This window comes from Pan troglodytes, chromosome 20, assembly GCF_028858775.2.
Source record: "Pan troglodytes isolate AG18354 chromosome 20, NHGRI_mPanTro3-v2.0_pri, whole genome shotgun sequence".
Lineage (NCBI taxonomy): Eukaryota > Metazoa > Chordata > Mammalia > Primates > Hominidae > Pan > Pan troglodytes.
Window position 1 is genome coordinate 2,897,792 of NC_072418.2, and position 20,733 is coordinate 2,918,524.

General features: G+C 60.0%; 1 protein-coding gene across 8 annotated transcripts; it reads right to left on the minus strand.

Moving 5' to 3' along the window:
- Nucleotides 1–2: 2 nt before the first annotated feature.
- On the minus strand, nt 3–16,686 carry POLRMT (RNA polymerase mitochondrial). Of its 8 annotated transcripts, none has more exons than XM_024351743.3 (21): nt 16,485–16,686; nt 15,893–15,997; nt 12,650–13,278; nt 8,050–8,180; nt 7,652–7,838; nt 6,390–6,539; nt 5,819–5,983; nt 5,580–5,750; nt 5,147–5,371; nt 4,053–4,841; nt 3,192–3,314; nt 2,785–2,907; nt 2,407–2,586; nt 2,031–2,117; nt 1,819–1,932; nt 1,502–1,557; nt 1,285–1,383; nt 563–635; nt 356–441; nt 198–259; nt 3–102 (listed from the first exon to the last, which is right to left on the minus strand). In XM_024351743.3, the coding sequence occupies exons 1-21, from the start codon at nt 16,570–16,572 to the stop codon at nt 53–55; spliced, it is 3,693 nt and encodes a 1,230-aa protein (XP_024207511.1). In that variant the 5' UTR covers nt 16,573–16,686; the 3' UTR covers nt 3–52. The 8 variants fall into 8 exon arrangements, with proteins under 8 accessions (XP_024207511.1, XP_024207509.1, XP_024207508.1 ...); XM_024351741.3 differs by having other exon boundaries at nt 15,830–15,997; nt 16,485–16,665; XM_024351740.3 differs by having other exon boundaries at nt 563–656; nt 15,830–15,997; nt 16,485–16,665.
- Nucleotides 16,687–20,733: the final 4,047 nt, after the last annotated feature.

A 20,733-nucleotide genomic window follows, 5' to 3' on the forward strand; every position in this document is an offset into this window, starting at 1 on the left:
CGGGGGTGGCAAAAGAGCTTTATTTACACACTGACACAAGGCTCACGGGGTGTCAGCTGAAAAAGTAGGTGGAACGCTTCACCTGCTCCAGATCGAAGGCCCCTGCGGAGGAAGCAGAGCGGACGGCGTGGGTGGCGGGAAAGCCCCGCCCTGGCCCACAGTTCGAGCCACCCTTGCGAGGCTGCCCACCCGCCTACCTGGCTTGGGCACCGCCTGCAGTGTCTCCTTCAGCTGGCTGGCCTCCAAGATCTTCTGGGGCCTGGGGTTGGAAGCAGGGTGGGGTGAGGCTGAGGCCAGGTTTTGGGGTGGGGGGGCGGGGGGGGGTCCAGGTAGTTGGGGTCAGGGAGTGCCTTACTCAGAGCAGAACCGCTTGACCAGGAACCTGGACAGGTCCTGCAGGATGGGCTCGCTGTGCAAGCGGACAAACTGCTCCCGGCACACCTGGGCAGGAGTCAGAGGATCCCCAGGGGTGATCAGGCAGGCTCTGGGCACCACCCCTACCCAACGCCCCAGTGTGGGGGCCCCACCCATGGGTGGACTGAGGCTCAGACTATGGGGGCACCTGGTTCATGACGGAGACATCAGCTGCGTGGGTCCAGTAACAGTCGTGCACAGAGACGAAGGTCAGGCCCTTCCTGTGGCAGAGCGGAGTGCTCCTGAAGGGAGGGGAGCTCACAGGGCCACCCGGTGACCAGCATCCTGGCCCTGTGCTCAGCCCCCTCCACTTGAGGTCCAGGGAAGCCCACCCTCCTGCAGGCCTCGCCCCACCCCTCGCCTCACCCCTCCCCAAACATCCTGGGTTAGGCATCAGCACAGGGGGAGGAAATGTTCCCAGAAGCCTCCTCGCCCCACACCTGCCGCCCCCCGCGCTGCTGTGGAGCCTCCGCTCCGAGGGCGGCTACGCTGTCCCCTCCTGCCAGGGCCACCGCCCCGCATCCTGAGCGTTCCCAGCTCCCGTGGCCAGTAGATTCTGCTGGAACGGCCTCCACGTGCTACAGATCTAACCACACGTCGCGGTGCCAAGAAATGCCCAGCAGGAAGGGGCAGCGCCCGTGCTCGGCTCTCCCTGTCAGGCCACAGGAGGGGAGCTGCCAGGACCACCTACATTTGGGGCACACAGCCTCAGGGCCTCTGCACAGGCCCCACAGACACAGCAGATCCACTCTGCCCAGTCCCTGCCCCCAGCACTGTCCCCTGCTAGACCCAGCCTTGCCAGCTGTGCCCTGCTAGCCAGAAGACGCCCCTGGGAGGCGAGCGGCACCCACGCCGTCCGGAGACACCCACCTGTAGCAGTGCAGGGCGGTGAGCATCATGTGGGAGGAGTCCAGCGAGTGGATGAAGTTGGGCGGGAAGCCGTTCTTCTGCTTACGTGTGTTGGGCTTTCTGAGGACGGAACAGGTGCCGGTGGGGGCGGCCCAGGGACACCCCTAACTGGCCGCTGTCTCCACTGTGGCTGCTCTCCAGACCCCCGGCCAGCCCCCAGCCCAGGCCCCCCACTCACCGGCTGATGTCTCCGTTGTGGGTGTAGGTGATGCTCTGAATTCCACCTCCTATTTGCTAAAAAGGGGAAGGAGCCGGTGAGTCCCACCCGAGGCCCAGCACGGTGGTGGTACACTGAGGTGGTGGTACACTGGGGCGGTGGCACACTGGGACGCTGGTACACTGGGGCACTGGTACACTGGGGTGGTGGCACACTGGGACGCTGGTACACTGGGGCGGTGGCACACTGGGACGCTGGCACACTGGGATGGTGGCACACTGGGACGCTGGTACACTGGGATGGTGGCACACTGGGGAGGGATGGGGTGGTACACCGACCTTGACCTTGGAGTCCAGGCGATACGGCTGGATGACAGGGACGCCCAGGGGTGTGACCCACTCCACCACGGAGCCCATGTGGGAGATGAGGCGGGCACTCTCGGTCAGCCAGTGCTGTGGGACACAGGCCGTCTCAGGGCAGGGGGCTCAGGCCGGGGATCCCGTCCACTTGCTTGGGAGTCCTGGCCGAGCGGGGACGGGACAGGACGTACCTGGATGGCCCGGGTCCCCGAGAACATCTCCTGTAGACTCTTGAAGACCTGGCGTACGAGATAGTGGGAGGCCTCCCACACGAACTCCTGCAGAGGGCGGGCAGCAGGTGCAGGTCCTCAGGGGCTGGCCCATTCACGTCCTACTCCTCCCTATTTCAGAGCCACTGAGGCCCAAGGCCTAGGGCCTAGCAGGGGGGCGGGGGAATGGGGCCTGACGCTCACGCAGTCAGCAAGAAACGCCCAAGCCCTAACAGACAGCCAGGGGTCTGGGGGAGCAGCCAGGGCTCCTGCTGGGAGGCTGGGTCGGGGGCACACCCGTCTGAGTTTTAAATGGCAGTGAAACCAACGTGTTCGCAGCGCGACAGGCCTGGCGCACCTGGGGAAAGTCGCTCAGCTCCCGGAGGCGCTTCTCAATCTGCAGGCGCCCGCCATAGCGCGTGACCCCATACACCACCGTCATCACCGTCTGCTTCACCACCTTGCGGGTGATGAAACCTTCCAGCACCTGTGCCACCCGCATGCCCCGCTGGGCGTCCTGCCTACGGAACACCTCCACCTGCACCGCGGGTGGGCGGGGGGCGCGGGTCAGCCCCGCTAGCAGCCCAGGGGCCACCAAGCACCCATGAAGCCCCCGCCCCAGCCCCAGCCCCACCACATCCTCAGGACAGGCCAAGGTGAGGGCACCTGGGGCCGAGACTCAGGGCCCACATTGCCCCCACGCCGAGATGCCCCCGGGCAACAGGGCACACTCTACCTGCGCGGCCACGCCGCTGTACACGTCCTGCGGCACATCCGAGGGCTCCAGGTTGACGGAGGCGGCGCCCACGCTGTCGCGGCCCAGAGCAGCATAATGCTGCAGGCCGTTGCAAGAGCCGTCCTGAGGAAGGGGCGGCAAACGGGAGATGGAGCCTAGAGAGGCAGAGACGTGTGGGACCCCAAACCACCCTCCAGGTCGAGCCGTTCCTAGGGCCGTGCAGCCCCCAGCCAAGTGCACCGGAGCCCCTGCACGCTCCCGGGAGAGACCAGGAGCCATGGCTCCCGCACACTCTAGGACCACCTCCAGAGAATACCACGAGCGAAGGGGAAATCTCACACCCTCAAGTCGAGCCCCAGGCCCAGTGCACACCGCACGGCCTCGGGGGCCCGACCCAGCTGGCTCACCTGATGGACGGGGAGGTGGGAGACATAGGCTGCAGGGTCGGAGGCGCGCACAGCGTTCGCCACCTCCATACAGCAGGCCAGCGTCTGCCAGGGTTCCTCCGCGCCCATCCACCACTTTCGGCCCTGCGGGGACAGCGGATGGGGGGGCAGTGAGGCCCGGGCCCGATCCCTGAGCCCGCTGGGAGGCTGTGTTGCGGGGAGGTGGGAAATGGGGAAGACACGCACACGCGTGATAGTGAACACGGGACGCATGTGGGCGAGAGACGGGGCGGTGGCTGGATGAGTTCTCCATAGCCACGGATGGAGGATGGGAGCTGCGGGTGGACCGGGCTGAAACAAGTGTTTCCGGAGCTGCCGGGGGGAGGAGGGCGGACAGGGGACGTGGGGGCGCCTGGGGAGGAAGGAGCTCGGCGGATGCGGGGGAGGGGGGAACGCGGGGGCCCTGGGGCAGAGGAGAAGGGAGAAGCAGGACGGGCAGGGGGCGCGGGGGAGGAGAGCGGGCGGGGGACGTGGGGGCGCCAGGGGAGGGGGGAGCGCGGGGAAAGCGGGGGCGCCAGGGGAGGGGGGAGCGCGGGGAAAGCGGGGGCGCCAGGGGAGGGGGATGGGAGGAGGAAGACGGGCAGGGGGCGCGGGGGAGGGCGCGGGGGCGCAGGGGGCGCGGGGGAGGGCGCGGGGGCGCAGGGGGCGCGGGGGAGGGCGCGGGGGCGCAGGGGACGCGGGGGCGCCGGGGGCGCGGGGGCGCAGGGGACGCGGGGGAGGGCGCGGGGGCGCAGGGGACGCGGGGGAGGGCGCGGGGGCGCAGGGGACGCGGGGGCGCCGGGGGACGCGGGAGGGCGGGGAATGCGGGGGCCCCGCCCCTACCGTCAAGGGTTGGTCCGCGGAGTCCAGGATGTCATCCATCACCTCCTCCGCAAAGGCCAAGCGCTTCCGCAGCGGCTCCCGCTTCTTCAACCCCGTGAGGTTGACCAGGTGGATCTTGAGCCAATCCAGGCCGTGTGGGCCGAGCGGGCGGCCCTGGGCGAACTCCAGCAGGGCCCGCGCCACGTCGCTGCCCAGGTGGTTGAAGTGCGGCGGGCAGGGGTAGGTGCGGCCGCGGAAGTCCATGTTGTGCGGCAGCCAGAAGACGCGGTCCCGCAGGTGCTGCGCCAGCGAGAGGCGGTACAGCGCCTCCGCCCGCAGGCTGTGCATCTCCCGGGCCACCTTCTGGCAGTGCACCACCTCACGGCGCAGCTCGGCCTTGCGGGCGGGCGCGGCGCTGTGCGGCAGGTGGGCCTCGGGCGGCTGGGGCGCCTCGGAGGGCGGGGCCGGCACGCCTAGCTGGGGGCAGCCCTTGGCCTGGAAGAGCTGCAGCACCAGGTCCAGCACGCGCCCGTTGACGCGCCAGGCGCAGTTGCCCAGTTGGGTGAGGGCGTCCAGCGCGCCATGCAGCGCGGTGGGTGGGCAGGTTTCCAGCAGCTCCTGGTGCTGCGTGGCGCCTTCCACCGTGCGCATCAGCTTGGTGGGGCTCAGCAGGAAGGCACCAGAGTGCGGCGATGTCCAGGGCAGCGGGGGGCAAAGCATGGGTACATCCACCGCCTCGAAGGTCAGCGTGGGCTCCGCGGCCTTCTCCAGCAGCTGCACGTAGGCCGGGTGCGGCTTCAGGATGCCGATCTGGGGTGCGACAGGCAGACGGGTCAGGGCCCCTGTGCTGGGGCTTTCCTGTCCCCACCCCTTAAACTTGGGTGAGAGGGGCCGGCTCCCCGGCCAACAAGAAAACAGTGTGGCCTCCCACGAACAGAAGCCACCTCCAGAAACGGCCGGACAGCTGCATGGACACCCATGGTGTGTCCCGAGTCCTGGGAGGTACTGACGGCTGCGCTGAAATCAAGGCTCCGCCCAAAGGCGCCAACCCCATGGGGTCCCCGGTCCCCCCAGCAGGATGCCCCCCAGCTCAGGAGGGCACTGCTGCCTGGCACCTGCTGGACGTTGCGGAAGGAATACACGTGGTAGAGCACGGGGACAAGCCGAGAGGAACGATGCGGCTTGTCCAGGCTGCATGGCATCTGCGTAGCCTGCACCAGCATCTCCGCCAGCAGCTTGCCCAGCTCCATCTGCACTGGCAGGGGCCAGGGCTGCTCCCGCAGGGCCTCGGGCGCCCCCAGCGCCTCCCAGTACTGCCGCGGCAGGCAGGGCTCGGGCACCTGTGGGACAGGGCGGTCAGGGCGCTGGGCACCAGGGCCCCTGAGCTAGATGCCCCACCGCCCGTGCCTGACGCCCGGTGGGGCATCTGTCAGCCCAAGCATACAGATGAACAGACTGAAGCTTGGGTGCAAACCCGGCTGCCCCAAGGAGGGAGAGCGCCCACCCACCACTGGCCCCAGCCAGGAGGAGAGGGGGTGCGAGCCTCACCTCGGCGTCGGAGGCCAGCAAGCAGAGGTACTTCCTGTAGTGGTTCTGCAGCGCCTGCACCTGGCCACTGACTCGCTGCCTCTGCACCACGTGCCGGCTGAAAGTGCGCGCACTCAGCTCCCGGGCCAGGGTGGTGAAGGACTCACCTTGGGCAGGCAGCGCCTGCAGGATCTGCGGAAGGAAGCCGTGAGTGCCTGCCCGCCCCGCCCGGGGACCCGGCCGCGCGGAGGAAGACGCACCTGCAGGAGCATCCGCACCACCTCGCGCTCGTCCAGCAGGCACAGGAAGGGGTACAGTGAGAACCGGCCCTCGTACACCTCGCGCTCTAGGCGGTTCTTGGTCTCCCGCAGCGCCCGGCACAGTGCTTTCTCCCACTGGTCCCGCAGGGTCTTCAGGGTCTTCCGCTGCGGGGGATGAACGGGCCCGGTGAGCCCCGTGGCAGCTGACGGGACCCAGGCTCACAGGACGGGGGTCACCGCAGCTCCCTGCAGAGACCTCATGGCCCTCAAGGTCCCTGCTGTGTGTTCCGGGTAGCTCCTCACCCCGGCCTGCCCTCTGCCGGCTTCAGCGTGCCTGACGCAGCCAAGAGCAAAAGCCCAGCCGCAGTGTGCGCAGAAGCACAGGCCAAGACCCAACCTCGGGACCCCACAAGTTTTCCCTGAGCGGCAGCCAGGCTGAGTTCCTAGGCCCTGCATGACCAGACCAGGGCATGAGCAATTTAACCGCATACACGGAGCTCAGCCCCTGCGGCAGACACGGGACCCCGGCTCAGCCCCTGCGGCGGACACGGGACCCCGGCTCAGCCCCTACCGCGTGCGTGACCTCCTTGCTTGGCAACGTGGGCTTCTCCACGGACACCACGCACACCCTGCTGGCCAGCTCCATGTGGAGCTGCTTCTCAAAGAGGCACTGCAGGGTCTTCAAGGGCAGGTGCAGCTTCGGGTAGGACACACGCCCATCCTGCAGGGATGGGGGTAGTGAAGTTGGGGGCTTGCCAGAGGGCGACCTGCCCTCCCAGGACCCCGAGACAGCATGGGTGCACGCGTTTCTGCGTCTCCTGCAAGTTGCTGGTGGCCATCGCTGACGCGGGGAAAGGCAGGCTGTGGGTAAAGTCAGTGCCAGCGGTGCAAACCAAAGGCCTTGGCCCCTCCTGGCCTCGACCCCTCTAGAAGGGACACTGGGCACCGTGCCGGGGGTGGCAGGGGCAGTGATGCTGGGAGCTGGCAGAGCCTGGGGAGACCGTTCACTGCACCCCCAGATGTTTGCTGTTTTCTCCTCAAACTCGGAACTGTATGAATGTGACCCATCCAGAAATAGATGAATTAAAAATAACAACTAAAGCCTAGCGCTTTGAGAATCAAAGACGCACGTCCACATAAAAGCTTGTACACAAACGTTCACAGCTGCATGACTCGTAGTCGATAAGTAGAAACAGCCCAACGTCCCATAAACCAACGAACAGACGGGCACGGCGCGGCCATCCACGCACCGGAGCATGACTCAGCCCTGACCCAGGCCGCCTCCCGGATGCACCGTGAGGACGTCACGCTCAGTGGGAGATGCCAAACACAAAAGGTCACGCAGTGTGTGGTCCCATTTCTATGGAATGTCCAGAGCAGACTCATCCACAGATGGGGAGGGGATGGGGAGTGACGGGGATGGGGACGAGGCTTCCTTTTGGGGTGATGGAACATTCTAGAATTAGACAACCGTGACTACACTAAAATCGCTGAATTACACCTTTAAGAGGGTTTTATGGCAGGTGAATTACACCTCAGTAACAGACGAGCCCACTGCGTGCACCTGGCAGCCCCACTCAAACGCACTGCTCTCCTGTCACCCCACCCTCTCTCTGTGGCGCCCGACCACCTCGTCCCCCTGAGCCCACACCCTCAGGGCCAAGACCCTCCCAGCTCTGGGTCCTCCCATCTTCTTAGAGGAGGGAGGAATTCAGGGCCCAGCCCAGGTGAGCCCTGGGCACCGGGGAGGCCCATTGGTCTGAGCTGAGGCTCCAGGAACCCCCAAAGGGCAGCTATGAGGACTGAAATCTGCCGGGGCCCACGTGGGCTCACCTTGGCATACACGTCCCTGAGCAGCTTGGAGGTGTTGACCGGGGGCGGCAGCTGCGGCGGGAGGCTGAAGGTGGGCTTCACCTTGTGCACGGCCTTCAGAACAGTGGCCCGATCCTCCTCAGACAGCGCAACGGCGGTGAAGAGTGCCTGCAGCTTCAGCCCCTCCTGGCTCATCTGTTCCAGACACCTGTGGTGCAGGAGGCCTGCTTGAGGGACGGGCCAGCCCCACGCTGGGCTTCCACAGACCCCAGGGGAACCTCGTGACCACCTCCTGCTAGCCTGCAGGTCTCAGTGTGGCTGTCAGGCCCTCTGGGGGTCCCCAGCCCAGGCACCGTCCCAGATCTTAAAACCCTGGCAGGGACATGGTGGGGGGTGGGCGCCCTCCCGACACCACCTACCTTTCAATGGTCCCGGCGTCCTGGTCCTGCCTCCCCATGCACTGGAGGGCAGCCGCATAGGACAGCAGGTCCGGGGTCAAGCCGGCATCCTTCACCATGAATAACACATACACCAGCTCCTTGAAAGCACCCTGGGAGACCAAGCCAGGGTGAGGGTCTGGGGGGATGGCCCAACCTCCACATCCTCCCTGCTCCCTGGAGACCCCTTCTCTGTAGCCACCAGCTCAGTAGGGGACAGGGTCACCAGGCAGGAGTGGCCAGCTGGGCAGACCGATGCGTCCCCCCGAGGTTCTGACACACAAGCTCCACCTGCAGAGGCGGCCGCGTGGCCCGCCAGGTGGGACTGTGGGAGGTTCACGTTCCTCTGGGAGGCAGCTTGTTAAACCTCCAGATTTGTCAATTGTGTGGATCTTTTCAAAGGACTGACTTGGCTTGACTGTTCTCTGCTGTTTCTGCCTTCCATTTCATCGATTTGTTTTAATCTTTGTAACTTCCTCTCATCTACATGCTTTAGGTTTAGTGACAGCTGCTTCTTCTAGTTTCCTAAGGTGAAAGGTGACGTATTTGGTCTGAGATGTTTCACTTTTTTTTCCCCCCAAGATGGAGTCTTGCTCTGTTGCCCAGGCTGGAGTGCAGTGGCACAATCTCAGCTGGGCCGGGTTCTCTGCCTCCCGGGTTCCAGCAATTCTCCTGCCTCAGCCTCCTGAGTAGCTGGGATTATACAGGCACACGCCACCACACCAGCTAATTTTTTGTATTCTTTTTTTTTTTTTTTTTTTTTTTTTTTGAGACGGAGTCTCGCTCTGTGGCCCAGGCGGGAGTGCAGTGGCGCAATCTCGGCTCACTGCAAGCTCCGCCTCCCGGGTTCATGCCATTCTCCTGCCTCAGCCTCCCAAGTAGCTGGGACTACAGGCGCCCGCCATCACGCCCGGCTAATTTTTTTGTATTTTTAGTAGAGACGGGGTTTCACCGTGTTAGCCAGGATGGTCTCGATCTCCTGACCTCGTGATCCGCCCGCCTCGGCCTCCCAAAGTGCTGGGATGACAGGTGTGCACCACCGCGCCCGGCCATCACCTTTCCGAATATAGGCATTTTGTGACTATAAATTACCCTGCGAGCACTGTGTCAGCTGCATCCCAGGACTTCTGACAGGTGGTGTTTTCATTTTCATTATCTCCAAGTGTTTTCAAACTTCATAGTTTACTTCTTCTTTGGAAATTTTATTTAATTATTTTTTTAGATGGAGTCTCGCTCTGTCGCCCAGGCTGGAGTGCAGTGGCGCAATCTCAGCTCACTGTCAACCTCCGCCTCCCGGGTTCAACTGATTCTCCTGCCTCAGCCTCCTGAGTAGCTGGGACTACAGGCACATGCCACCACACCCAGCTAATTATTTTGTATTTTTAGTAGAGATGGGGTTTCGCCCTGTTGGCCAGGCTGGTCTCCAACTCCTGACCTCAGGGGATCCACCCGCCTCAGCCTCCCAAAGTGCTGGGATTACAGGCGTGAGCCACCACGCCCAGCCATGTATAGCTTAAATATCCCCTGCAATTTTTTTTTTTTTTCATTTTTGGCCAGGCACAGTGGCTCATGCCTGTAACCCCAGCACTTTGGGAGGCCAAGACAGGAGAATCACAAGGTCAGGAGTTTAAGACCAGCCTGGCCAACGTAGTGAAACCCCATCTCCACTAAAAATACAAAAAAAAAAAAAAAAAAAAAAAAATTAGCTGGGCGTGGTGCCTGGGAGCTCATGCCTGTGCTCCCTCCAGTAAAAATACAAAAAAAAAAAAAAAAAAAAAAAAAATTAGCTGGGCGTGGTGGCACATGCCTGTAATCCCAGCTACTGGGAGCCTGGGGCAGGAGAATCACTTGAATGCAGAAGGCGGAAATTGCGGTGCGCCGGGATCTCACCACTGCACTCCAGCCTGGGAGACAGAAACTTTGCTGTCGACACAGACTTGGAGACTCTGTCTTAAAATATACATATATACATACATATATATATAATTTTTTTCTTGTATTCGTTTTTCCTGACATCCCTGTTCTGAGCAATTTCTCCTTTGACCCAGTGGCTGCTTAAGAGTGGCCTGTAACTGTAACAGACTATTCCAAAGGGAAAAAAATTCCCTTACATCCTCCCATTCCATAGTCCTGCAGCTGAAGACATGCTGTGACATGAGGTGGCCACACACCAGAGACCAGAGACATGAGTTTTGGGGCTTTTTTTTTTTTTTTTTTTTGAGACGGAGTCTCGCTCTGTCGCCCAGGCTGGAGTGCAGTGGCTCGATCTCGGCTCACTGCAAGCTCCACCTCCCGGGTTCACGCCACTCTCCTGCCTCAGCCTCTGGAGTAGCTGGGACTACAGGCGCCCGCCACCACGCCCGGTTAATTGTTTGTATATTTTTAGTAGAGACGGGGTTTCACCGTGTTAGCCAGGATGGTCTCATCTCCTGACCTCGTGATCCGCCCGCCTCAGCCTCCCAAAGTGCTGGGATTACAGGCGTGAGCCACCGTGCCCGGCCGGTTTTGGGGCAGTTTCTAAACAACCTCTGTATGGTAGACCTCACTGGCCACACAGTCCTTAAATTGAAATATTCAGTTGTTCCCTTTCACCAGCTTCAAGTGTTCAGTAGCCACACACAGCTGTTGGCAGATGCGGAAAATTCCCAACATCATAGAAAGTTCTACTGGATGGTGCTGGTTAGAATACGTGGCCGGGCGCGGTCGCTCACGCCTGTAATCCCAGCACTTAGGGAGGCTGAGGCGGGCGGATTACCTGAGGTCAGGAGTTTGAGACCAGCCCGGCCAACATGGCAAAAGCCCGTCTCTACTAAAAATACAAAAATTGGCTGGGCGTGGTGGTGAGTCCCTGTAATCCCAGCCACTCAGGAGGCTGAGGCAGGGAGAATTATTGAACCCAGGAGGCGGAGGCTGTATTGAGCCGAGATCATGGCACTGCACCCTAGCCTGGGCAACAGACAGAGAATCTATCTCAAAAAAAAAAAAAAAAGATAGAAGCAATGCCTTAGCCTGGCTAACATGCTGAAACCCCACCTCTACTAAAAATAAAAATTAAAACAATTATCCGGGGGTGGTGGCACACGCCTGTAATCCCAGCTGCTCGGGAGGCTGAGCTCGCAGTCCAGCGACATCCAGGACTGCTGGCCACCCCCGAACGCTGGGAGAGGCAGGAGGGGCCCCTGCTAGAGCCTCTGGAGAGACTTCGGGTCTGCAGACATCTTGATTTCAGACTTCTGGACTCGTGCTAAGAGTGCGTTTCTGCTGTGCAAGCCGCCAGGTTTGGGACACTTTCGTAGGGGCCGATCCCAAAAGCGCCCTGTTACAGTGCGGGCTCTCTGCCGAGGGAATCCAGGGGGCTTGTGACCTTGGAGGGGAAAATACACGACCCTCATCCTCAGTCCTCCCGGAGTCTGGCGCCCCCTGCAGCAAGGAGGAACCAGGCAGCACGCCGCCTCCACCTTGTGGTAAGAGCACTGCAGACCTCACCGCAAGACTGGCCCCACCTGATCCTGAATTTCACTGTTTGATGCGTTAATAAAGAAGCACATCAAGTTCTCTATCACGAATTGGTCTTAATGTTGCGATATCTGTATTTTAATATAATAGTATCCCATGTTTACCCAAATATTAAGAGAAACTTTTACTGCTGTTTCTCAAATTAGGGCTGAAGGATCATGGGGTGGGAGAAAGCTGGGAACGTTTGCTCCCTTGAAAGGGTGTGTAAACAACACCCTCCAAAACAACCAAGAGGTCCGAGGAGAAACTTTGGCCGGATACGGTGGCTCACGCCTGTAATCCCAGCTCCTCGGGAGGCTGAGGGGGGCAGATCACGAGGTCAAGAGTTTGAGACCAGCCTGGCCAACACGGTGAAACCCCCGTCTCTACTCAAAATACAAAAATTAATCGGGGGTGGTGGCGGGCACCTGTAACTCCAGCTACTTAGGAGGCTGAGGCAGGAGAATCACTTGAACCTGGGAGGTGGAGGTGGCCATGAGCCGAGATCGCACCACCGCACTCCAACCTGGTAACAGAGGGAGAGTATGTCCCAGAAAACAAATAAACAAACAAAAAGAAAACGGCAAGGGAAATTGGAAAATACTCCAGATGAACCACAACGAAGACGGGTGAGATACATCTAAAGCTGTGCTCAGAGGGAATGCGGCGCCAGTGAACACCCACATTTCACACAGAAGGATCTCAGCACAGCAGCCCAACCTTCCACCTCAGGAAACCAGAAAAAGGAGCAAAGTCAACCCCAACACCAAAGCCTCATCCTGACGAGGGCTCTGCAGGCTGCCCCCCGACGAGGCCAAAAGCACCCCTGCCCAGACAGATTCACGAGCCCCAAGAAAGACCGGAAGGAAATGCTCAAGGCATTAGCAGAATTTCTCCCTACTTTTTTGGTCATTTTCAAAATTTGAGAGTCACACGTGATTTGTATTTGAAAAGCCTAAAAGAATTATTAAAATAAAAAACAAAGGACTTGAACCTGGGGGCTAAGACAGAAAAGTCTAGTCTAAATGAGGGCAAGTTCCTGTCTCCAACGACCAGGGCAGGTGGCCCGGCTCCCGGCTGCACTCACCTGCCGCGCCCAGCCAAGCATCACGGCGTTGTACATGTCCAGCGTGAGCAGCTTCCGCTTCTGCCGCTGGCCGTGGTGGACGACCAGCAGGTGGTGGGCGAGGGGCAGCTGGTCAGCGAGCAGGCAGCACTTGAAGAAGGCCAGGAGCCTCTGCTGCTGACCTGAGAGCTGGGCCTGCGAGTGCTGCCCCGACGGGGCCTGCTCCACATCGAGGCTCAGCTTCCCAGGGGCCTCCTGCAGCAGCCGGGCCAGCTGCTCCTCCCAGGGGCTCTCAGGGTCCTGGCGCATGCAGTGCTCCAGGCACCCGGCCATCTGCTTGCTCAGGAGCCGGGGCTCCACCTGCAGGCGCCTGGTCAGCGCCTTGAACTCCCCACTCTGGAATGGCATCTGCAGCTTCGCCTTCAACCGCTGCATACGCATCTGCTGGGTCCGCTTATCCTTCTCCAGTATCTTTGCCCAGCGGCCACAGGGCACCGGGGTGGCATCCTTGGCCCCCATCTGGACCTTCCTGGGTGGCTGGAGGCTACCATCTCCACTGCCACATTCTGGGAGCCGCGCCACATCCACCCTGTTCACCACCACCTCCGACACGCTCTCAGCCTGCAGCTGCCGCACCCGCGCCTGGAGCACTGTGAGGGGCAGAAGGCGAGGACGTGAGAGGGACCCCCCCCCCCCCCCAATTCGAGCACCCATCTCTCTGGACCCTGAGCCAGGCCAGGAGGTGCAGGTGGCTGAGCTCGCTGGGACCCAAGGTGTGAATTCCTCATATCTGCCAACAACGTTGTAAGGTCTCCCCGCTGCTTTCCAGACACACGCACCCCACCACCTCCGCACCTCCCCACCCGAGCCTCACAGAACTCAGCAGCCCTAACAAGCTGCCACCGAAACCTGCAGCACCATGTCTCCCCGGTCACTGGCCGCTCAGACCCTCCAGGTGCCCAGGCCCAGAACCCGGGGTCTCTGACAACTCCCTCCGTCCCACCTCTCAGTACCTCCTCTGGGCTTGCCTCCAGAATCTATCCAGGTGGCCCCCGCCTCCCCTGCCCCTCTCACTCACTGTCTAGCTCAGGGCCTCTGCACAGACTCCCGGGACCCTGAACTGCCCACTCCCTGGCTCAACCGTGGCCTGCAAGTTCGCACCCCGCCTTAGCAAGACCCCCCAGCTGGTGGAGCTGCCACACACACACTCCTAGGCTCCCAGTGTCTACGCCGGTGGACGCTGAGTTAGTAAAGGCTGAGCCACTAGCTCGCAGGGAAAACACAGCTCCTACTCGTGCCGCCTCAGGTTGCATTTTTGCCAACCAATCAATGCCTAAGTGTTCTGTATCTGTTTAAAGAAGCCTTGTTGGAAATCTATTGCTGGCCGGACATGTTGGCTCACGTCGGTCATCCCAGCACTTTGGGAGGCCGAGGCAGGAAGATCACCTAAGGTCAGGAGTTCGAGACCAGCCTGGCCAACATGGTGAAACCCCGTCTCTATTAGAAATCCAAAAAATTAGCTGGGCGTGGTGGCGTGTGTCTATAGTACCAGCTACTTGGGAGGCTGAGGCAGGAGAATTGCTTGAGCCTGGGAGGCAGAGGTTGCAGTGACTCAAGATAGCGCCATTGAACTCCAGCCTGGGCAACAGAACAATAATCCATCTAAAAAAAAAGACTGTTGAAATAGGCCGGGTACGGGGCCGCGCACCTGTGGTCCCAGCTACTCCGGTGGCTGAGGTGAAAGAATCACCTAAGCCTAGGAGTTCCTGGCTGCTGTAAGCCGTGATCAGGCCACCGTGCTGCAGCCTGAGAGACAGAGCAGGACCCTGTCTCAAAAAAAAAAAAAAACGGGGGGGGGGGGGACCCAGGTGTCCAGATGTGGTGGCTCACGCCTGTAATCCCAGCACTTTAGGAGGCCGAGGCAGGCGGATCACGAGGTCAGGAGATCAAGACCATCCTGGCTAACACGGTGAAACCCGGTCCCTACTAAAAATACAAAAAATTAACCGGGCGTGGTGGTGCGCGCCTGTAGTTCCAGCTACTCGGGAGGTTGAGGCAGGAGAATTGCTTGAACTCGGGAGGCGGAGGCTGCAGTGAGCCAAGATCGCACCATTGCACTCCAGCCTGGCAACAGATTGAGAATCCGTCTCAAGAAAAAAAAATTGCTGAAATAAAAAGACAAGCGTGATGTCCGCCTTCAGAGTGCTCCAAAACTCAGGAGATACTTTTAGGATTAACAGTTGAGAGCTTTTGTTTTGTTTTGTTTTGTTTTTGAGATGGAATTTCCCTCGTTGCCCAGACTAGAGTGCAATGGCATGATCTCGGCTCACCGCAACCTCCACCTTCCGGGTTCAAGCGATTCTCCTGCCTCAGTCTCCCCGGGTTCAAGCGATTTTCCTGCCTCAGCCTCCTGAGTAGCTGGCACTGCAGGCGTTCACCACCATGCCCAGCTAATTTTTGTATTTTTAGTAGAGACAGTGTTTCACCATGTTGGCCAGGCTGGTCTTGAACTCATGACCTCTTGATCCGCCCGCCTAGGCCTCCCAAAGTGCTGGGATTACAGGCGTGAGCCACCGCACCAGGCCTCGAACCCTTGACCTCTTGATCCGCCCACCTTGGCCACCCAAAAGTGCTGGGAGTACAGGCGTGAGCCACCGCACCTGGCCAGGTTTTTTTCCCTTTATAAAGGTTCTCCCGTCTCTCCCTTCCCGGCTGGCTAATGGACGCAGACAGGATGTGGGACAGAAGCACCGGCGGGAAGCAAGCACAGGGAAGCTCCCACCTCCCTCCCACACCACCAGGCAGGCCAGGACGAGGGCCTGCCACAGCTGGAGCCTGGGCTGTCCCTCCCAAGTTTCGCAGTCATCCAGTCTCCATTAGGCGCCTACCCCCCAGAGCCAAGCCAGGACAGCTGAGTCAGTTCAGGGTTCACGTCCTGGCTCTGCACATGTGGCCTTGGCGGGGGGCGGGGGGGGGGTCTCTCCAGACATAATCTTGGGCCTCACCTGTGTCCCTGGAAAGTGGGAGCACCTGGTGGGGTTCTGGGGAGGGGAAATTACGAGAGCTCCAGGAAGGAGCCTGCTCAGCAAGGACAGGGCCCATGAGCGGTGCAAGAGATGTTCCAGCAACGCCGTCTGGGCGTGTCCTGGGACCCGAGAGGTGGAGACCGCCCTCAACCTGTCTCAGAATCTGAGCCTTCACCTTTTCTCCCGGCAGCAGGGAGCGGACTCTCCTCTCCCGGGCCGCCGTGGGGGTCGCGCTCACCCTCCAGCAGCTCCACGTGGCCCCAGTCCTTCCTGCGGTCTTGGTCTTGCTCCTGGGGGCTGGCGGACGAGCTCCTCCTGGGGCCGCAGACGCCACCGGCGGTCCCTGCGGGAAAGACGAGGGCGGCTGAGGGGGGCCGGGCGTGTGGGCGGGGGCCTCCATAAAGGCAGAAGCCGAAGGGTCGAAGGGCAAAGGAGCCCTAAACGCAGCGGAAACTCTCGGAGCACGGGCTTAAGTTGGAAAGAAACTAAGACAGCGAAGGTGGAAGGGCCCCGCCGCGGCGAACACGGGCGCGGAACCGCGGAGAGAGTGTTCCTCGCACTCCAGGTGCAGCAGGTCAAAGGTTAAGAGCCCTAAACACCACACCTGGGGTCAGGAGGCTGCATAAGAAACCACGAGTCAAAGGTCAGACCGCACTGAGGAGCCTCAGTCGGAAGAGCGGGCAAGGGCGAGTGGAAAGCGGGGCCGGGTCGGTGGGCTCCGCACGCCCAGGTGCAAAGAGGCAAAGGTCAAAGCGCCAAAGGCCCCGGCCGCGCGGGGAGGAGCCCGCGGCGTGGCCCCCGGGCTGCCTGACCGTCTCCCTTTCTGTTACCTTCTTTGGCGGGGAGTCCCGGGCGGCCGCAAGGCCGCAGGGCCCGTTTGAGCCCCGCCGCTCCGCGGCCCCAGCAAAGTGCCGACATTACGCACGCCGCTCCGGGCGCCGACACCGCCGCCACCACCCCACCGGCCCGCGCCTGCGCCTGCGCCTGCGCCCGCGCCGCCTGCCGGGAGTTGTGGTTTCACGGTCGACGGAGGCTGCGAAGGGAAACCCCAGCCGGAAGTAGACTCCCAGGATGCAGCGGAGGCGCGAAAGCATGCGCCGATGGACGCTCTGATTGGTTCCTCCTGCTGTTTTCAAAGGGGGGGGCGGGACAGAGCTGTTGCCGTGGCAACTGGGAGGCACTCTCAGGCTGTTTTCCCGAGGACCTCAAATCCGGACTTTTTTTCTGTTTTTCTTTCTTTTTTGGTTTTGTTTTGGACGCGTTGTGGCCCAGGCTGGAGTGCAGTGGCGTGATCATAGCTCAGTGCAGCTTCGAACTGCTGGGGTAAAGAGATCCTCGCCCCTCGGCTTCCCAAAGCGCTGGGATTACAGACGCCGCCACCGTGCCCGGCTTTTTTTTTTTTTTTTTTTTTTTCCGAGGAATACTCATCTAATAACGAGGACAGCATCTGCAATTTAGAGATTCCTGTCCGCAACCTTCATTGCTCCAACGACAACTTTTGGGTAAGAGTCATTAGGATGCCGTCTATCGTGGAGGAAGCTGAGGCTCAGAGAGGGCCACCAAGTTGCTGGAAGACACAGCACGCGCGACCTCAGGGAGGCTGCGAGGAGAGAAAGCCCCAGTCCGCGAGACTCCCAGCCTCCAGCTTCAGTTTACCCTCCAATCCCCAAGCCTTCAGGGGCAGGAGCCGAATGGAGCGGCAGGCTTGGATTCACCTGCTAAGTGGGGTGAGGTCAAGGGAATGAAATAAACCTCGGAGCCTAGAGCCTGCCCTGGTCTCCGCGTGATCCTGCCTAGGAGGAGCAGGGCGGGAGCTTTAGAATGGAACCTGGAAGGTGTGCCCACCTGTGTCGTTCAGCTGGGGCAGCAGGCCAGAGGCGGGAGCGCCTGCTGTGGGGCAGCAGGCTTGGGAAAGGTGAGAATAGGAATATCTGGGGGTAACTGTGTTCCAGGCTAATATCCCAGTTGCAAAGGGGAGCTGGTTTGTTGGCTCAGGCCTGTCATCCCAGCACTTTGGGAGGCTGAGGCGGGCGGATCACCTAAGGTCAGAGTTCGAGACCAGCTTGGCAAATACACAAGCATGCCTGGCAACATGGCAAAACCCCGTCTCTAGTAAAAATACAAAAATTATCCGGGGGTGGTGGCGGGCACCTGTAATCCCAGCTACTCGGGAGGCTGAGGCAGGAGAATCGCTTGAACTCGGGAGGCGGAGGTTGCAGTGAGCCAAGATCTCGCCACTGCACTCCAGCCTGGGTGACAGAGCGAGAATCTGTCTCAAAAAAAAAAAAAAAAGTTCAAAGGGAGGCCAGTTCAGTGCCTCAGGCCTGTAATCCCAGCACTTTGGGAGGCTGCGGCGGGAGGATCGCTTGAGCCCAGGACTTCCAGACAAGCCTTGGGCAACCGAGATAGTGAGACCCAGTCTCCACCAAAGGAAAAAAAAGAAATTAGCCAGGCATGGTGGTGCACACCTGTGGTCCCAGATACTCGGGAGGCTGAGGCAGGAGGACTGCTTGAGCCCAGGAGGTTTAGACTGCAGTGAGCTGAGATGGCGCCACTGTACTCCAGCCTGGGTTGACAGAACAGGACCCTGTCTCAAAACAAAACAAGTGCAAAGGCCCTGGGGCAGGAACAAGTGTGGACAGAGGAGCAATTTGAGCAGAGTGGGGCTGGGGAGAGGGAGCAAAGATGTAGCTGGGGCTCAGGTAGGGGGCCTGACCACACGGGGGCTCGGGGGCCTCACCTCAAGCTATCCTCCGTCCCCAAACCCTGGCACTTCAGTTTCCCCATCAGCCCAGAACGAGGACTGGACCTCAGTCTGGAAGGGCCTGGCAGCCTCCTTACAGCACATTCCAGACGCTGCTGCCCACGCCTGCTTGAACGCACTGATGCCACCGGCTGGGAACGTTTTCGACAGACGGCAGCACCCTCCCTCACCTGCCTCAGTCCACCTCAGGGTGCCCCAGCGGGCTGTGACCTCAGACCTCACCCACTACTGGGGTCACCTGCCTGGCCCTGAATCAGCCAGGCCTGGTGTGCCAAGACCTACAGACACCCCTTGCACACCTGCAGGCTGGCAGAGCCAGAAACCTGGGTGGAAACCGACTTCTGAACTATTTCACCATTCCTTATGCGTTAGTCTTTTCTTTTATTTGATGAGATCCCAGCACTTTGGGAGGCCGAGGCGGGCGGATCATGTGAGGTCAGGAGTTTGAGACCAGCCTGGCCAACATGGTGAAACCCCGTCTCTACTAAAAATACGAAAATTAGCCGGGCGTGGTGGCCTGTGCCTGTAATCCCAGCTACTCAGGAGGCCAAGGGAGGAAAATCACTTGAACCGGAGAGGTGGAGGTTACAGTGAGCCAAGATCGCACCACTGCACTCCAGCCTTGGGCAATGTAGCCAAACCCCATCGCTACAAATAATACAAAAAAATTTTGTTGGCTGTGATGGTGCCTGCCTGTGGCCCCATCTACTTGGGAGGCTGAGGTGGGAAGATGTAGAATTGCTTGAGCCAGGAGGCAGAAGCTGCAGTGAGCTGTGATTGAGCCACTGCACTCCAGCCTGGGCGACAGAGCGAGACTCCGTCTCAAAAATAAATTAATAAATACAACATTAATTATTTTTCTTGCTTAAGTTTTACGAAGAGACTTAATATCACCATCAAAAGTGGGAAACCATATATCTGGCCGGGCGTGGTGGCTCACGCCTGTCATCCCAGCACTACGGGAGGCCGAGGCGGGCGGATCCCCCGAGGCCGGGAGCTGGAGACCAGCCTGGCTAACATGGTGAAACCCTCATCTCCAATAAAAATACAAAAATTAGCCGGGCATGGTGGGTGCCTGTAATCCCAGCTACTCAGGAGGCTGAGGCAGAAGAATCACTTGAACCCAGGAGGCGGAGGTTGCAGGGAGCCGAGATCACACCACTGCCCTCCGGCCTGGGCGACAGAGCGCAACTCTGTCTAAAAAAACAAAACAAAACAAAACAAAACCCAACCAAGCAAACCCCACAGAGTCGAGAATCGCTAGATGGAAGGGGATGGCCCAGGTCCCTGGAGCCCCTGTGACAAATTAGCACAAACTTGGTCCCTTAAAGCAACGTTCATTTTCTTACATTTCTGGAAATGAAAAGTCCAAAATCAGGACTGCAGGGCTGAAGTCAAGGTGTCTGGAGGCCTCGCTCCCTCCAGAGGCCCTGGGGCTCCTTCCTGCCTCTCCCAGCTTTTGAAGGCTCCAGGTGTGCTTGGCCTGCGGCCACATCACTCCCGTCTCGGTCTCTGTGGTCGCACTGCAGCCTCGTCGTCTCCCTGTGTGAAATCTCCTCCTGTCTCTGTATTGTGACCACGTTTAGGACGCCCCAGGACAATCTTCTCCATATCGTTCAGATCTTCATGGTGTCAATATATTGAGACTCTTTTTCCAAATAAGGCAAATGTCACATTCTAGGGATCAGGGTGGGGACTTACCTTTGGGCCAACCACAGAGGCTACAAAGAGGAAGAGACCACTGAATACAAAGCGTGCGCTAGCCCAGCCCTGATCGGTGTTTGTTGTTGTTGTTTTTGTTTGAGACAGAGTCTCACTCTGTTGCCCAGGCTAGAGGGCAGTGGCATGATCTCAGCTCATTGCAACCTCCGCCTCCTGGGTTCAATAGATTCTCCTGCCTCAGCCTCCTGAGTAGCTGGGATTACAGGCGTGAAAAGGAGCAAGGCTCTGCCCCAGCCACAGCGCGGATGCACCTTGAGGATGTCATGCTCAGTGAAAGACGCCAGACACAGAAGGACACACAGTGTGTGATCCCCTTTATATGAAATGTCCACAACAGGCCCATCCACAGAGGCAGGAAGGGGATGTGTGGGTGCCGGGGGCTGGCAGAGGGGATGAGTGACAGCTGATGGGGCTTCTTCTTTCGGTGATGGAATTTTCTGGAACTAGACAGTCGTGGTGGTTGCACAACTCTGCGAGGTACTAAAATCACTGAACTGGCTGGGTGCAGTGGCTCATGCCTGTAATCCCAGCACTTTGGGAGGCAGAAGCAGGTAGATCACGAGGTCAGGAGTTTGAGACCAGCCTGGCCAACA